Source organism: Salvelinus namaycush, unplaced genomic scaffold (genome assembly GCF_016432855.1).
Source record: "Salvelinus namaycush isolate Seneca unplaced genomic scaffold, SaNama_1.0 Scaffold248, whole genome shotgun sequence".
Lineage (NCBI taxonomy): Eukaryota > Metazoa > Chordata > Actinopteri > Salmoniformes > Salmonidae > Salvelinus > Salvelinus namaycush.
In genome coordinates, this window is record NW_024059319.1 from 81,776 (window position 1) to 98,325 (window position 16,550).

A 16,550-nucleotide genomic window follows, 5' to 3' on the forward strand; every position below is an offset into this window, starting at 1 on the left:
GTTTTATTTTATTGTTAAATTTGTTTTTTCTCAAAGGACTACAAGGGCCAAGATTTGTTTGCGTTGTTTACGTCAACGTCAAATGCAACGTGCTTATATACGTAACTTCCCCGGATATCGGTCTTTTTTTCATAGCAAAGGTAAGAATGGCGTCTCACCACACTACTGCATAAATAAAATCGGTGTTCATCCATACAAAATGTACCAAATAACCGCATCCAATTTATACGGGGCTATTGATTATGTCCTTAAGAGTCTTTATGTTTGAATATGGTTGTTTTTATGTGTGATGACTTGTAAATAAATAGCGTTATGTTTCGTAAGCGTAGGCCCACTGCCTGCTACATATCTCAACGCGTTGTAATTCTTGAGCAGATTTCAGATTTGGCCCATGTTTAATTTCTATTCACTGTCCCTCACAACTAAAACGTAAGGGCCAGCCGGCTTGGTTTCTAACTTAAGGTGAATGGTATAGCTAACGTAACGTTAGCTACGACTTGTCATGCCGGTATATGCCCATGCTTGCGTGTACACTTTCTCCAGTCAATTTAAGGTGTTTTGTCAATTCTGTTAAATGCCTAATTAACTTGTCTGTTCAAATGTCCGTTTTTACCTGCACACTTGTGCTGTTATGTTACCAAGTTGCAGAAATGTTCATGGCATGCTAGTGTTGTAGTGGCAGGCAATCACCCGGTGATGGGGCCTGCTGATTTTGCTCTATAATTTGACCATAGTTTACAGCCAAGTATTTTGGTTACCCGTTCTTGAATATCTGAAGCCACAATGTGCTTACCTGAAAAATTACAGCTAACATCAGGCTAGCTGTCAAGTTCTGTTTCAGCACCATATTGAAAGTAGTTAACTAACCAGCATCAGTCATTCATGATCCACTAGTAATGAATGTTCGACCATGGAATTACTACAATCCTATAAATCTATATTAGAAATATTGCTCTATTGTAGAACTGTCTGGGTTTAACCCATTCTGCTCCCCGTTTCTCCCCAGATGGCAGAGGGAGACAAGAAGAAAGTGGCCAAGAAGGCTCACTGCAGCCGGAACCCTGTCCTGGCCAGGGGCATCGGTCGCTACTCTCGCTCCGCCATGTATGCCCGCAGGGCCATGTACAAGCGGAAGACCAAGACCACTGAGACCAAGGTGAGAGAGGGGAGGCACACTGACTGGGGGAAGCGGTAACTTTGGTTTTCTAGATTAAACCTGTTAAACTTGTTTGGACCCCAGGAAGAGTAAGGCAGCAGCTAATGGGGATACCTAATAAATACTAACAGGTTCAGAGTTTTATAAAAAAAACTAGATGTTGGTTAATGTTGAGTCATATTTCTTTGTGTAGTGTACGGAAAGCCTCAACGTGTGCTGTCGGTCCTTGTTTTAGATTGAGAAGAAGCTGAAGGTCAAGACCCCATCCACCATCACCAAGACTGTTGGCGGTGACAAGAATGGAGGCACTCGTGTTGTCAAGATGCGCAAAATGGTGAGTCTTTCGCTCACTCAAACATTGTTTCCCAAATTGTGGTTGGAATCAAGTTTCTCTTGGGTCGTTGTAACCATTGCTGGATTTTGTAGCTCACTTCCACATTCAGTAGATCAAGATTCCGGTTTGAGACGGATTTGGTCTGTCGTATACATAAAAATGCTGGTTTGGACTTTTCATCGGTTCAATATACTGCATACAGTTAGGTCTGGTAGCAAGATGTGGCGTTGCTTAATTCTACACTTGTGAGGTTGTGTAATATCCCTTGACTTGTTTGCCCCCAGCCCCGTTACTACCCCACAGAGGATGTGGCAAGGAAACTGAAGAGCCATGGTAAGAAGCCCTTCAGCCAGCATAAGAGGAACCTGCGTGCCACCATCACCCCAGGAACCGTGCTTGTACTGCTCACTGGACGCCACCGCGGAAAGGTTAGATCGCATGCATTAATACTCATGTATGCACACCCATTCATGTGTCATTGAGTTGGATCATACCGTAACCTCACTCCAGCCACACCACCTTAAACTGTCCTTGTCCTGCTAACTGGATGCCAGTGCAGGAAGGTGAGAACCCTCATGGCCAAACTCATGACACTGCTCTTACTCATAAATATCTGTTGCTTTCACACTGAGGCTTACTCACTGTAGAATTATTTTGCAACCAATAATATTGCAGATTGTGTGCTGTGCATATGAATTTAAAACCCTTGTTGCTCTGCTGCCCTTTTGTGCCCTACATGTGATAAGCTGCCTGATACTCCCACATTGACAAATCAGTTCACCTTTTGCCCACACATAGAAACACGACACATACAAGCCTCACACAGGCATACTGCTGGCATACTACAGTAGTTCCCACACACAGGACTGCGCCCACACACTGAATTCACCCAGCAGGTCCTGCTGCTATGGTGTCAGCTTTAAAGTGCGGCTCAATTGCCAGAGGACACTCGCAGCATTGTATTGGGGAGCACATAAATGTGTAAAGTGGAACATTTTCATTAAACTCAAGTTGATGAACATCTGAACAGATTTGTTAAAGATTTATGTAATGCGTTTCCCTATACATTTAAATTGGCAGTGGCCTAGTACAATTTCTGTTGTACTATTCTTGTGGACAGTTTTGTTAATGCTCTTTATTCTAATAGAAAGCCACAGTTTGATGGTTTCAGCTGTGGCACTTGATTTTACCAGTAAGTAAGAATCCGGTGGGTTTGCGCTAGGCTGGAACTAAAGCCTGTATACCCTGTTGTTTCAGGATCAGGGCTGGTGATCCCTACTGTAGCATGTACATGTGGTAGATGTTGTTCTGTGCAATCCAGTGACTGTCTCTTCTCTCTCCTCTCAGCGTGTTGTGTTTCTGAAGCAGCTCTCCAGTGGTCTCCTGCTTGTAACTGGTAAGAACAACCAGTGCTTTCTTTGAAATATTCTTATTTATCACGGTGGATTGGCAAAACAAGTGTTGCATAAAGTTATTTTCAGAATTCCAGTGAGATTTTATTTCACATTCATGTCTGTGCAGCTGCAGTACCTCATCAGGTATCCATACCTACCTTGATGTGATGTTTTGAAAATATGCTGCTCTTGCTATTTCAGTTGTAACTCAATCCCCCACTCGCTCTCCAACTTTTAGGTCCCCTGGCCCTGAACCGTGTCCCCCTGCGCAGGGCACACCAAAAGTTTGTCATCGCCACAGCAACCAAGGTTGACATCTCTGGCATGAAGATCCCCAAGACTCTGTCAGACGCCTACTTCAAGAAGAAGAGGCTGAGGAGACCCCGCCACCAGGAGGGAGAGATTTTTGACACAGAGAAAGAGGTAAACCCCACATTAAACATACACAACCTATACACACTTGCAAACCCTTCTGGGATTTACAAACTAGTGGGAGGGAGTAGAGGTGAGGGGTAACTATTGAAGGTTGTCATTGGACTGGTAGCGTACAAGCAGTGTGCACATAATATATCGGGGTAGGCAGCTAGATTCAGCCATGGGCCGATTTGTCAGAGTGGATGGTCGACGGGCAGTAACATAATCATAATAACTGGTACAGTGCAAATTGACCACAACTGACCACAAAAAGAGATTGCATTTTAAAATAACAATTTTATACCTTGATTACATTTAGACACGATCACATTTCCTTTTAAAAATGTATTAGTGGTAATACTTGGTGAACAGTTTTCCTAAATAAACCATTTTTAGCTGGATTCCTGGTGTTTTTTGTATTTGTTTGCCAGCTGGTTTTGGCCTGCGGACCCTGTTGCTGACCCATGTACTAGATGCGCAACACGTGTATAAATCCAAATCCCTCATTCCTTAGAATGTTATTTGGAGAATACAGTCCGTTTATCCGGACAGCTCAAATCTTTCACTTGGGTGGGGGTCTATTGTTCAATAAATGGTAGATAACTACTTTCCGCTTTGGTTGTGGCAAAAAAAACTAGGTTGTAAATAGAAAATGCTAAAGTTGTCTGACTTTGCTTCCCCCGCTACAGAAGTACCAGTTGACAGAGCAGAGGAAGGAGGACCAGAAGACTGTAGACTCTCAGCTGCTGCCCCTCATTAAGAAGGTTCCCCAGCTGAAGGGCTACCTGCGCTCCTCTTTCTGCCTCTCCAACGGCGTCTACCCTCACAAACTGGTTTTCTAAATGTTGTAATAAAGAGTACCACCACAGTCCTATCCCACCTTCTGGCTCTATGTGATTTGAAAATGTCAAAACTTCAACAATAGCCCACCAACACACAATCTTTTGGAGGTGTCCTGGTAGAGCCCCAGCAGCACCCTTGTAATTCATAACTCTTAATGGGGTTCTGTGGCAGGGTGGGCTGTCGCCATGGCATTCAGGGAGTCTCAGGTTGCTGCCATTGAAGTCTGTCTTATTGTCTACCAAATCAGTTTCCAGTTGGCTTTCATTCACCCCTACACTAGAGAATGTCTTCACTGGTATAGATTGAAAAGCTTTTAGTCAATTGGCACTAAAGTATTAATGATTGAACGGTTTGACTACATACATTAACCTCCCATACAAGGATGTTGGGACAGGTACATGCTATTTTGACACGGTTTTGCAACTCTTTCCATAAAGGACAGCTGTAGTTTAACTTGGGCCACACGAGGTCTGGAAACTGGTGGACAGTCGCTGGCTGCATTGGCTACCCACATGTTCGCTGCTAGAACTAGCTCTTGTGGCAGACTGCTCTAAATTAACATATCATTGGTAGCACCCCATGAGATGTGGGTGCAGTGTATTGTGCCCTAGCACACATGCCCTGGATAATTGTTTATTCGAATTACTGTACATTCAATTTGTGGAGTATTAGGTTTCTAAATAAACTTCCTATAGACGCTTTTACAATGCTCTTCAAATACGTCGTGATGACTACATGCAAGCGGTGTCATTCTTTGCTATACATTTTGCTTGCTTTTCGGTGCCCCAAATGGAGGATATACTGAGTTGCCGGTGAAGGAACGTAACTGCTGTAAACAAAATGGTTAACGAGGCGCGAGTAGCCCCGACGGTCTGAATTATTTTTAGGTCTGGACCAGGGATCCTATAAATCCCATTCTATGGCCTGGCCCAAGTTAAACTACTGCTATAGGAAGATAAATGTTGCGTCGGTATGGGTAAAATATACACTGCTCAAAAAAATAAAGGGAACACTTAAACAACACAATGTAACTCCAAGTCAATCACACTTCTGTGAAATCAAACTGTCCACTTAGGAAGCAACACTGATTGACAATACATTTCACATGCTGTTGTGCAAATGGAATAGACAACAGGTGGAAATTATAGGCAATTAGCAAGACACCCCCAATAAAGGAGTGGTTCTGCAGGTGGTGACCACAGACCACCTCTCAGTTCCTATGCTTCCTTGCTGATGTTTTAGTCACTTTTGAATGCTGGCGGTGCTTTCACTCTAGTGGTAGCATGAGACGGAGTCTACAACCCACACAAGTGGCTCAGGTAGTGCAGCTCATCCAGGATGGCACATCAATGCGAGTTGTGGCAAGAAGGTTTGCTGTGTCTGTCAGCATAGTGTCCAGAGCATGGAGGTGCTACCAGGAGACAGGCCAGTACATCAGGAGACGTGGAGGAGGCCGTAGGAGGGCAACAACCCAGCAGCAGGACCGCTACCTCCGCCTTTGTGCAAGGAGGAGCAGGAGGAGCACTGCCAGAGCCCTGCAAAATGACCTCCAGCAGGCCACAAATGTGCATGTGTCTGCTCAAACGGTCAGAAACAGACTCCATGAGGGTGGTATGAGGGCCCGACGTCCACAGGTGGGGGTTGTGCTTACAGCCCAACACCATGCAGGACGTTTGGCATTTGCCAGAGAACACCAAGATTGGCAAATTCGCCACTGGCGCCCTGTGCTCTCCACAGATGAAAGAAGGTCCACACTGTGACAGACATGACAGAGTCTGGAGACGCCGTGGAGAACGTTCTGCTGCCTGCAACATCCTCCAGCATGACCAGTTTGGCGGTGGGTCAGTCATGGTGTGGGGTGGCATTTCTTTGGGGGGCCGCACAGCCCTCCATGTGCTCGCCAGAGGTAGCCTGACTGCCATTAGGTACCGAGATGAGATCCTCAGACCCCTTGTGAGACCATATGCTGGTGCGGTTGGCCCTGGGTTCCTCCTAATGCAAGACAATGCTAGACCTCATGTGGCTGGAGTGTGTCAGCAGTTCCTGCAAGAGGAAGGCATTGATGCTATGGACTAGCCCGCCCGTTCCCCAGACCTGAATCCTATTGAGCACATCTGGGACATCATGTCTCGCTCCATCCACCAACGCCACGTTGCACCACAGACTGTCCAGGAGTTGGCGGATGCTTTAGTCCAGGTCTGGGAGGAGATCCTTCAGGAGACCATCCGCCACTTCATCAGGAGCATGCCCAGGCGTTGTAGGGAGGCCACACACACTACTGAGCCTCATTTTGACTTGTTTTATAGACATTAGATCAAAGTTGGATCAGCCTGTAGTGTGGTTTTCCACTTTAATTTTGAGTGTGACTTCAACTCCAGACCTCCATGGGTTGATAAATTTGACTTCTATTGATTTGTGTGATTTTGTTGTCAGCACATTCAACTATGTAAAGAAAAAAGTATTTAATAAGAATATTCCATTCATTCAGATCTAGGATGTGTTATTTTAGTGTTCCCTTTATTTTTTTGAGCAGTGTATATTCCCTGGTTCGACTAGAAGTAACCTAAAAGGTTGCTAGAATGAATCTCTGAGCTGACAGGTAAAAATCTTGTCGTTCTGCCCCTGAACAAACAGTTAACTCACTTTTCCTAGACCGTCATTGTGAATAAGAATGTGTTGACTTGCCTAGTTAAAGGTTAAATAAACAATTAGAAAGTAATCCTTTCTCGCTGCTGTAGCCATCTAACCCGTACAATTGCTATACTCGGAAACCGGTGGCAGATGTATGAACACGATTTGATGGAAGATTTTGGCAAAGAGCCCTTTACCTCATGTGATCTTTGACATTTACCTGAGTGTAATTTATGGTTAAGTGAGTGAGGTGAGAATATTGTCAGCCACCGCATGTAGTTTCTGGTTATCATAAATAAAATGGCCTCTTACATAATCTGTCATTCTATCAACTTGGACAATCCACTTCGTGACAAGCTTGATAGCACAAATAAAAAGGAGTGAACATAAGTAGCTAAAATAAAGTACTCCAAAAGATAAACCCAGAGAGCCAAACAATATCGCTTTAATAAAAATAAAAACCGGTGACATCAAATCTACTGTAGTAGAAAACAAAAATAAATACAAGTGTTTAATCTCACATGGCCATGTATTTTTTCTTTCATAAACAAAGCAGCACAGAAAAAGGCAGTCCCCATTGACCAGGATGATAGAGCCTTTCTGTCGAGTCAGTATTTAATGGTCAGTTGGTGTTGAAGGGGCTGGGGCCGCTGGCCGCTTAGCCAGATTTGAAAAGCAGGATGGCCACCTGGCCCAAGTAGAAGTAGATGAAATGCTTGGTCTCATGGGTCACGTAGCTGCCAAAGTTCCTCCCTACGATGCAATGCCAGGTGGGGTTGTACTTCTTGTCAAACTCCTGGGAGGGGCAGAGAGAGGAATGCAGTGATGAATCACAGACACAGCATTCATTGAGGAAACCATTAAGTGAGCTACTGAACAAAATTAGTGTTGGTCCCATGTTTCATTAGCTGAAATAAAAGATCTTAGAAATGTTCCACATAAAGTGCATCTCAAATTTTTATTTACAATACCTGTTAGAGAGCATTTCTCATTTGCCAAGATCATTTTTTATTTCACCTTTAACCAGGTAGGCTAGTTGAGGACAAGTTCTCATTTACAACTGCAACCTGGCATCCATCAAATCAAATTTTATTTGTCACATGCAGATACAACAGGTATAGACCTTACAAGCCCTTAACAATGCAGTTAAGAAAATAAGTGTTATGTAAAAAAAAAAAAAAAACTAAATAATTAAAGAGCAGCAGTAAAATAACAATAGCGAGGCTATATACAGGGGGCACCGATTAGTCAAGGTAATATGTACATGTAGGCAGAGTTAAAGTGACTATGCATAGATAAACAGAGCGTAGCAGCAGCATGTTCAGGAGTCTTATGGCTTGGGGGTAGAAGCTGTTAAGAGGTCTTTCGGACTTAGACTTGGCGCTCCGGTATCGCTTGCCGTGCGGTAGCAAAGAGAACAGTCTATGACTAGTGTGGCTGGAGTCTGACAATTTTTAGGGCCTTCCTCTGACACCGCCTAGTATAGAGGCCCTGGATGTTAGTTTGTTGGTGATGTGGATGCCAAGGAACTCAAGTGACGCCTCTTCCACTGAGATGCAGTGCCTTAGACCGCTACGCCACTCGAGAGCTGTAACTGTACCTAGTAAATAATTTCATATAGTTTGCCCTTGATTTATAGTAAACCAGTAACAGTAAGTCAGGCAGCTAACATTTAGTATGAAGGTGTGACTATTTAAACTTAATTTCATACCAAAACCTGGGATAACATCCCTTTACCCGTGTACGCAATTAAACGGATCCTTTGAGCGTCAAACACGCGTTGCAACATCCAATCAATTCCCTGCAGCCCCGAGTGTAACTTTTGGCAAGAGCCACAAGGACTGTTCTGCATGAGGAATAGGCAGAGTCATTCAGCCACAGACTTAGCGGACTAAACTCTACAGTGAAGAAAGTTTAATGAACTTCACCCAGACTTTGTGGAATCTAGCTCCCACTGTCGATTCGCCCAAGGTCAATACTTAAAAACGTAAATGGCCACGTGTACTTAAGTGTGTACTTTAGTTTCATTATTTTGTTAGCTGAAATCCATACTTTTTCAATAAACGTTAATCAAATACAACCGTTTGCTCATGCTGTTGCATTAAGCTAGCAACTCAGTGCAAATGCGCCAATTGATATCTCAACAAGGAAATAGTCTGGTGGTATTTGATTGGTATTAATTGAAAAAGACAGCAAACAAAGGCACGCAACTACATAGGCCAAACAGGTAGACGGCTTGCATTATTATTTATTTTTAAGTATTGACCTTGGGCGAATCGATGTATTAGGGGCTAGATTCCACAAAGCCTGGTCTCCGCACAACGCTGTTAGTGAAGTTCAGTGACTTCCATTGACCAGTTAGTCATTGAACTGTCATCTGGGTACCTTCTTGATGTATGCAGCGATGTCTTTCTCGATGTTGTACTTCTCCAGTGCCTGCGTGGCGCACTCCACTGCGTCCTGCTGCATCTCCTCCGACATGTCCGCATTTTTTATGACTGCTTTTCTGTCAGACATGGTTGCCCTAGGAGACCAAAACACATCACGGTATTAATGGCATGGGAGGATTAACCTGGGCTCACCCAGCATTTAACGGTACTCACTTCTTCTATAAAGCGCTTGGCGTGTTAAGACTCTTCCACTAGTAGCTAAAGCTGCATCTTCAGATCAGAGCTTAACACACAAAGCACCACTTGGCCTGCTGCCATGTAAATAAAAGTTACGTAACTGGCACATGGCATCCCTGGGAACTATTATTTTATCAACATTGCATAACAATTTCCATCACCGCTACTGCGCAGTTTCTATGGATACGCTTCTAAAGTTAATTGCTAGCTAGAATTATTTTCTCCAAAGAATGTTAACGAAATTTTCCACATGATCACCCGGTGGGGGGAGGACCTTTGCTTTGATAAATATCTAGTTTGCTAGCTAGTTAACGTTAGTTGTCAAGATTGTTACAGACAAAACAGCCAAGTTATACAGTAGCTAGCTAACACCATTTTCCCAAATGAGTCAAGAGTTAAAATTAGCTAACGTTAACATTGAGCAAACAGCATTGTTTTCCTTTAGGTGCTAACTTACTTCTCTAACAAGTCATTATGTCACGATATTAGCGAACGTTAGATGTCAAAATGGAAGTTAATGATAGCTGTCTGACAATCTAAACGCTAGCTAGCTTGCAGGTGAATCAACGTCAATTACCATCGTGTGCCACTCAGACGCAAATAACGGTTTCAACTGTAACGTTACTTATCAATTCAGATAGCAAATTAATAATAGACCAGCAAATGATAACGATCAACATCTCATAATAGCCAAGCTCATTTTTACCTAATTAATCCAACGCCGGTTGTCTCCGCTGTATGGACGCCTGGCTTAACAGCTACAACTCCCGCTAAGTAGTGGTTGACAGAAAGTAATGTGGGTGTGTAACTGACTGGACCCGATCGCACCTATCTCCTATTGGCTAAGCCGTTATGCATTCGGTGTAGTTATTGGTTAATCTCTCGCAGCTTTCGCTGGTGTTTCTCATTGCATTTTATTTCAACCCATCATGCTTTGCGGTTCCCACGAGTTGTTGGTTTCGGTGGAAACCGTTGTAAACAAATTTATCAGTTCCTAAACCATACTGTACCACCTACAGAAGGGGTAACTTATACATATCCTTCACTGTACTGTCTTTGATATTAGCTTGCTGCCTGCTACGAAAAGTCCTATCTGACGTTGGGCTCCCGAGTGGCGTAGCGGTCTAAGGCACTGCATCCCAGTGCTAGATGCGTCACTGCAGACAGTGGTTCGAATCCAGGGTGTATCACAACCGGCCGTGATTGGGAGTCCCCTAGGGCGGCGCACAATTGGCCCAGCGTCGTCCGGGGTTTGGCCGGTGTAGGCCGTCATTGTAAATAAGAATTTGATCTTAACTGACTTGCCTAGTTAAATAAAGATTAAATAAAATAAAAAACGTTCCATTTACAAAAGCTGGATCCCTTCTAGCCATGACCTGCTTCTAACTGGCTGTTTAGCAGACTAAAACAAAGCCACAAAGGCATAGAGATCATACTAAATTACCGAGCTTAATACGACGCCTCCTGGCGGCCATGTTAGAACACCGCATTAATTCTGACAATAACAGCCGAGTGGCTACCTCAAACTGTATGATAACAGTGCCTAAAATGATTTGATTCATCAACACGGTATATCTGGGTTCAAGACCTGAACCCAAACAGCTCTCAGTAACTGATCTACTACGATCATTATCACTGGCAAATCAAGTTTGATTGATTTCGAATTTAGTTGAGCTGTTATGCTAACCAGGTGTTAACACTAAATTATCTAACATTAGCTAGATAGCTTGTAGTCTAGCAATTAGCATGTATCACGTGAGTAACATTTTGGGGAAGCTAAAAATGCACCTTTAACAAAGGAATGTATGCCTCGATCATCGCATTTGTGATGAGTAGATTGGATAGTGATCCTTTTTAGGCTATTAACAAGCGCGTAGTGGCATAGGTTTAGAGACGTTTCCTTTGCACTGGAAGATGTGGCCTTTGATAAACATGTCATGCAATTCTACACTGACTGGAGAAAGTAGCACTTTTTTTATACGATGGTAGCCTAGGTTTACTCTACTGACAACAGACCAATAAAAACGACATCGTCTTGAACGCAACCATGTAATCCAGGCCTATGAAGAAGGGGTACTGGCTAAAAGGGATCCAGCTTTGGTCAAATTGTCCCAAAATAGTTGTTTTGCATTTTAGCTAACCCTTTTCCCAACCTGCAGCCTAAATTATCCTAATCTGCTATGAAATGTCAAATATTAATTTAACAAAAGCTGGATTCCTTCTAGCAATGGACATGAAGAGGAGCCTGGAGGTCACTATTGCACACAAAAACAAACAAAAAACTCCAGTGATTGTCATAAAATAACCCAATGATAATTACAGCATTGGACAAAGGCCTCAATGTGATAAGACAACCTGCTGTGTTGAGTGGTTGTTCCAGCCGAACAATGTCATCTTTATGACACTAAAACACCTGAATGAATTAAACACAACAAGAACCCTGATGGTCTAGATGACATGAAGTGATATTCTAACATCAGGTGTTTTTTTCATTTATGTACTACTGTAGGTTCACCAGCTGACCTATAAAGACACCCACATCAACTGCATTCCCACTGAAGATGACAATGCTGCAGCAGCATCAGTTTCTACTTAAACTACTTTGTCCTTTTCCAAATATGAAAGGAGACATCGCTCAATTATACAATATTGTTGTAATATGCCGTGGTTAATCTAAATGATTCTGTTGTGTGGTTTGAGTAGAGCACCTTCACCTTGTCTTTACAATTTAAACACATTTAGCATAGACAAATTGTGATAGTGTTTTATTTAACCAACTAAGCAAGCCAGTTAAGAACAAATTCTAATTTTACAATGACGGCCTACCCCGGGACCTAAAATATCTTAGGCATTATCACAATTGTAGCCCCAGAGAAACACACCAGATTCAACTTGTCAACTAATCATCAGGCATGTTTGTCCGGGGCTACAACAAAAGTGTGCCGTTGGGGGTACTGAAGGACTGGAGTTAAGAACCACTGCTGTAATCCTATGGCTGCATTGGCGTTGCATGCCATTATCAGCTGCAAAATGGGTTCACATGGCTGATATCCTGTGAAAAAAATAGTGACAAATAAAACTAAAGTGGAGATCTTACGAGTGAAGAAAAACAAGTGTTTTTCATGTTCATGTTCAACAAGTTCATTTGAGAATACAGACAAATTAGAGACAGATTCCCTTCCCATCTTTATTCTAGGATTGTGATCTATCATCAACACTAGTCATCTTGAATAATAGTTAAGTGTTTAAACTGGTTTTAATTGTTAAAAAAGAAAGAAAAGAATCAACATTTTCATATTTCAAAGTGTACAACTAAGCTAACTTATGTAAAAGGTTAGACATATTAGTAACAAGTAGGCTATTACTAAAACAATTTCATGTGAAAAAAAAAATTCAATACCAGTGGCAGCCAACCTCCCTCTGATCTAGTGGGTGAGTAGACTTCTGTTTCAGCCCAACAATAGCACACTTTATTAACTAATTAGGTTTGATACATTGAATCAGGTGTGTGTGCTGGAACAGAAGTGTGTATACCCAGCAGGGTTGACCTGCTCCAGTTGCAATGTATAAACTTTTTACGACTTTTAAACAATTTTTGGTACACAATCCTTGGCATACAAGGATGTACCCTTACTCTTATAACATTCATTGGGATCTCTTCATCTGCAGACAGGATTTGACGACTCTCTGTATCTGAGAACAGAAAGCTAAACAGGCTGCATTATACTCAAGTTAGACAGCCCTGAATATTATGTTGCTATATGTCCTCAGTTTCTCGCTAGGTACTGTAACTGGAGAATAGTTTCATTATGTCCTCCCACAAAAGGTACCGGTCCTATCCAGAGTAGCCTCCTCTCCCTTCTCTGACAGCTGGAAGTGCTAGCTAATCCTTTCACCCTCTTCCATGGCTGTTAGCTATCTTGATGCGTTTGTAGCTAACTAGTTAATATGAAGTTAGCAAACGGGTGATATTTAAACTCCCGTAGCTAACTATACAGTATATAAAGTTAGCTAACATTACGTTCGCAGCTCATTTGAGTTATCCTCAACACAAGTTTTTGTAGAAAGCTAGCTAATAATACATCGTTTTAGATCACTTTCAGAATATATCTACTTACTTGAATAGGTTCTCCCACTGCCTCCGTTTTCTGTGTCTTTAGAAAAACGAAATAATGGGCAATCTTCCAGAAATTTCAGGTGGCACGACCGTGTTTGGAAACCCCCAGAATAGAGCCCCACAGTGGACAAAAATAGCTTTATAACTAACCCAACATAAACCAGAGCCTGTCTTTCCAATGTTACCAAGTCAATCATAGTTAGTAGAGCCAAGCACATTCCAGTGAAATCCTATTGACGTGTTCCAGCATTTATTTTGATATTTCCGTAATGAACGACTACTTTGTGAAGTGCGCGTGTGCAATATCTCAATTCGCCCGTGCGCTCCTAAACAACGCACTTTTTTGAAACTTTGGCAAAGGGTAAAGTCTACTAAACGCAGTCCACTCTGTTCGTTACAAATTATAGTTTCGAAAACAGAAAACTGTGTGGAAATGAAATGTTTCATCAATGAGAAAATGTGCAGAATGCCGGACAAAATCCATCTCGCTCCATTTATTCCCTGTGCTGGCCACCGGGCTTCCTCTCATGACCATATTTGGTCGTGAGTGGAACCCAACCGGATGCTTCACATTTATACATCCGGTGAAATATCTGTCTCGTTGTTCTATCTGTGGTGGACGTGTCATAATAGCCATAAAACCTACGGAACCCAAACCGGCTGCGCGCGTGCGCCATCGTGCATAAATGTATTTTGTCCCCCTACACCAAACGCGATCACGGCCTCCAGGTTAAAATATCAAAACAAACTCTGAACCAATGACATTAAATTGGGGACAGGTCGAAAAGCATTAAACATGTATTGCAATTTAGCTAGTTAGCTTGCACTTGCGAGCTAATTTGTCCTATTTAGCTAGCTTGCTGTTGCTACCTAATTTGTCCTGGGATATAAACATTGAGTTGTTATTTTACCTGAAATGCACAAGGTCCTCTACTCCGACAATTAATCCATCCGCATCTAAACTATCATAGTGTAACGACCCTGGGTTTATAAGCGTGGAAATCGACTCTGCCGCAGGAGCATGCTTTTGCGGCACAGTCGATAGCGCGCCGGACCTCGGGCTAGAAGGTGGAGGGTTCGAGACCTGCTCCCTGCTGTTTCATTACATTGGTGTCAGAAGTGATCGGACCTTGCATCCACGACAGTGCGTGTGCTTGGCCGGTGAGCGCGTTCCTGTAAGACGTAGAGTCGCAAGCTAGCGCGAGGACGCGCTCTTTGAAAGGAGGGAGTAGAGTAAAGACCCTGGGTTTATAAGCCCGGAAATCAACTCTTCCGCTTTTGCGGCACAGTCGATAGCGCCCCGGACTTCGGGCTAGAAGGTCAAGGGTTTGAGACCTGCCCCCTGCTGTTTCATTACATTGGTGTCAGAAGTGATTGGACCTTGCATCCACGACAGTGCGTGTGCTTGGCCGGTGAGCGCGTTCCTGTAAGACGTAGAGTCGCAAGCTAGCGCGAGGACGCGCTCTTTGAAAGGAGGGAGTAGAGTAACGACCCTGGGTTTATAAGCGAGGAAATTGACTCTGCCGCACGAGCATGCTTTTGCGGCACAGTCGATAGCGCGCCGGACTTCGGGCTAGAAGGTCGAGGGTTCGAGACCTGCTCCCTGCTGTTTCATTACAATAGTATTACCACGACCACCGGCAACACAGTTCATCTTTCAATCACCCACGTGGGTATAACCAATGAGGAGATGACACGTGGGTACCTGCTTCTATAAACCAATGAGATGGGAGAGGCAGGACTTTCATCGTGATCAGCGTCAGAAATAGAAAGGAGTTCTATTTTAGCCCTTGGCATCGCAGACGCTCGTTGGCGCGCAATAATTGAATAACTTGGATTTCTAAATTAATCTTGTGTCGCTTTTGCATTTCAGGTAAAATAACAACTCAATGTTTATATCCCAGGACAAATTAGCTAGCAACAGCAAGCTAGCTAAATAGGACAAATTAGCTAGCAAGTGGAAGCTAACTAGCTAAATTGCCATACATGTTTAATGCTTTTTGACCTGTCCTCAATTTAATGTCATTGGTTCAGAGTTTGTTTTGATATTTTAACCTGCGTGTCGTGATCGCGTTTGGTGTAGGGGGACAAAATACATTTATGCACGATGGCGCACGCGCACAGCCGGTTTGGGTTCCGTGTAACGGTCAAACACGGAAATGGTTACAATCGTTTTTTCGCCATTAAATGTTTCCCATTGGGAATTTTAGAACCACTTCAAACAATATCTGTTTCATGTAGGCTTGCCCTGGTGTGGCGTTTTGATAACCATTTACATCTCTCCCGGCAAGGTGACTTTTATCAATATATTCGGCTCTATTTACACTCAGATTCTAAAATGCTAATTAGCATCAAAGTAGATATCATGCAAGACTACAAATCCCTACAAGTTCCTGCACGTATCTCTAGCTGACACCTAGCTAGCTACCTTGATCCAAAACGAAAGATATATGTTGAATATTTTCATTTACTGTTCCATATTTTATTTAACTAATATTTGTTGCCTTATATATCCATTAGGTCCTGACTTGTACAGAATGCTATTCTTGTGGCAGTCAGATATTTACAATGTACTATGAATACTAGGCTAGTTTTTTGCAAAGAAGCTAGTTTCCTACACTATATATACAAAAGTATGTGGACATCCCTTCAAATTTGTGGATTCAGCTATTTCAGCCACACCCATTGCTGACAGGTGTATACAATCGACCACACAGCCATGCAGTCTCCATAGACAAACATTGGCAGTAGAATGGCCTTACTGAAGAGCTCAGTGACTTTCAACATGGCACCGTCATTGTATGCCACCTTTCCAACAAGTCAGTTCGTCAAATTTCGGCCCTGCTAGAGGTGACCCGGTCAACTGTAAGTGTAGTTATTGTGAGGTGGAAATGTCTAGGAGCAACAACGGCTCAGCCGCAAAATGGTAGGCCACACAAACTCAAATAACGGGGCCGCTGAAGCGCTTAAAAATTGTCTGTCCTCGGTTGCAACACTAACTACCGAGTTCCAAACTGCCTCTGGAAGCAACGTC

General features: G+C 43.0%; 2 protein-coding genes across 3 annotated transcripts; one reads left to right on the forward strand and one right to left on the reverse strand.

Moving 5' to 3' along the window:
- Window positions 1-972: 972 nt before the first annotated feature.
- Window positions 973-4,177, forward strand: rpl6 (ribosomal protein L6). Its single transcript, XM_038984542.1, has 6 exons — window positions 973-1,156; window positions 1,392-1,490; window positions 1,775-1,918; window positions 2,838-2,886; window positions 3,123-3,307; window positions 3,988-4,177. Exons 1-6 carry the CDS (start codon window positions 1,007-1,009, stop codon window positions 4,138-4,140), a joined length of 780 nt encoding a protein of 259 aa, XP_038840470.1. The 5' UTR covers window positions 973-1,006; the 3' UTR covers window positions 4,141-4,177.
- A 3,017-nt stretch (window positions 4,178-7,194) lies between these two features.
- dynll1 (dynein, light chain, LC8-type 1) lies at window positions 7,195-13,880 on the reverse strand. Of its 2 annotated transcripts, none has more exons than XM_038984538.1 (3): window positions 13,518-13,880; window positions 9,158-9,296; window positions 7,195-7,568 (listed from the first exon to the last, which is right to left on the reverse strand). In XM_038984538.1, exons 2-3 carry the CDS (start codon window positions 9,287-9,289, stop codon window positions 7,431-7,433), a joined length of 270 nt encoding a protein of 89 aa, XP_038840466.1. In that variant the 5' UTR covers window positions 9,290-9,296; window positions 13,518-13,880; the 3' UTR covers window positions 7,195-7,430. The 2 variants fall into 2 exon arrangements, with proteins under 2 accessions (XP_038840466.1, XP_038840465.1); XM_038984537.1 differs by lacking the exon at window positions 13,518-13,880 and adding an exon at window positions 10,106-10,228.
- Window positions 13,881-16,550: the final 2,670 nt, after the last annotated feature.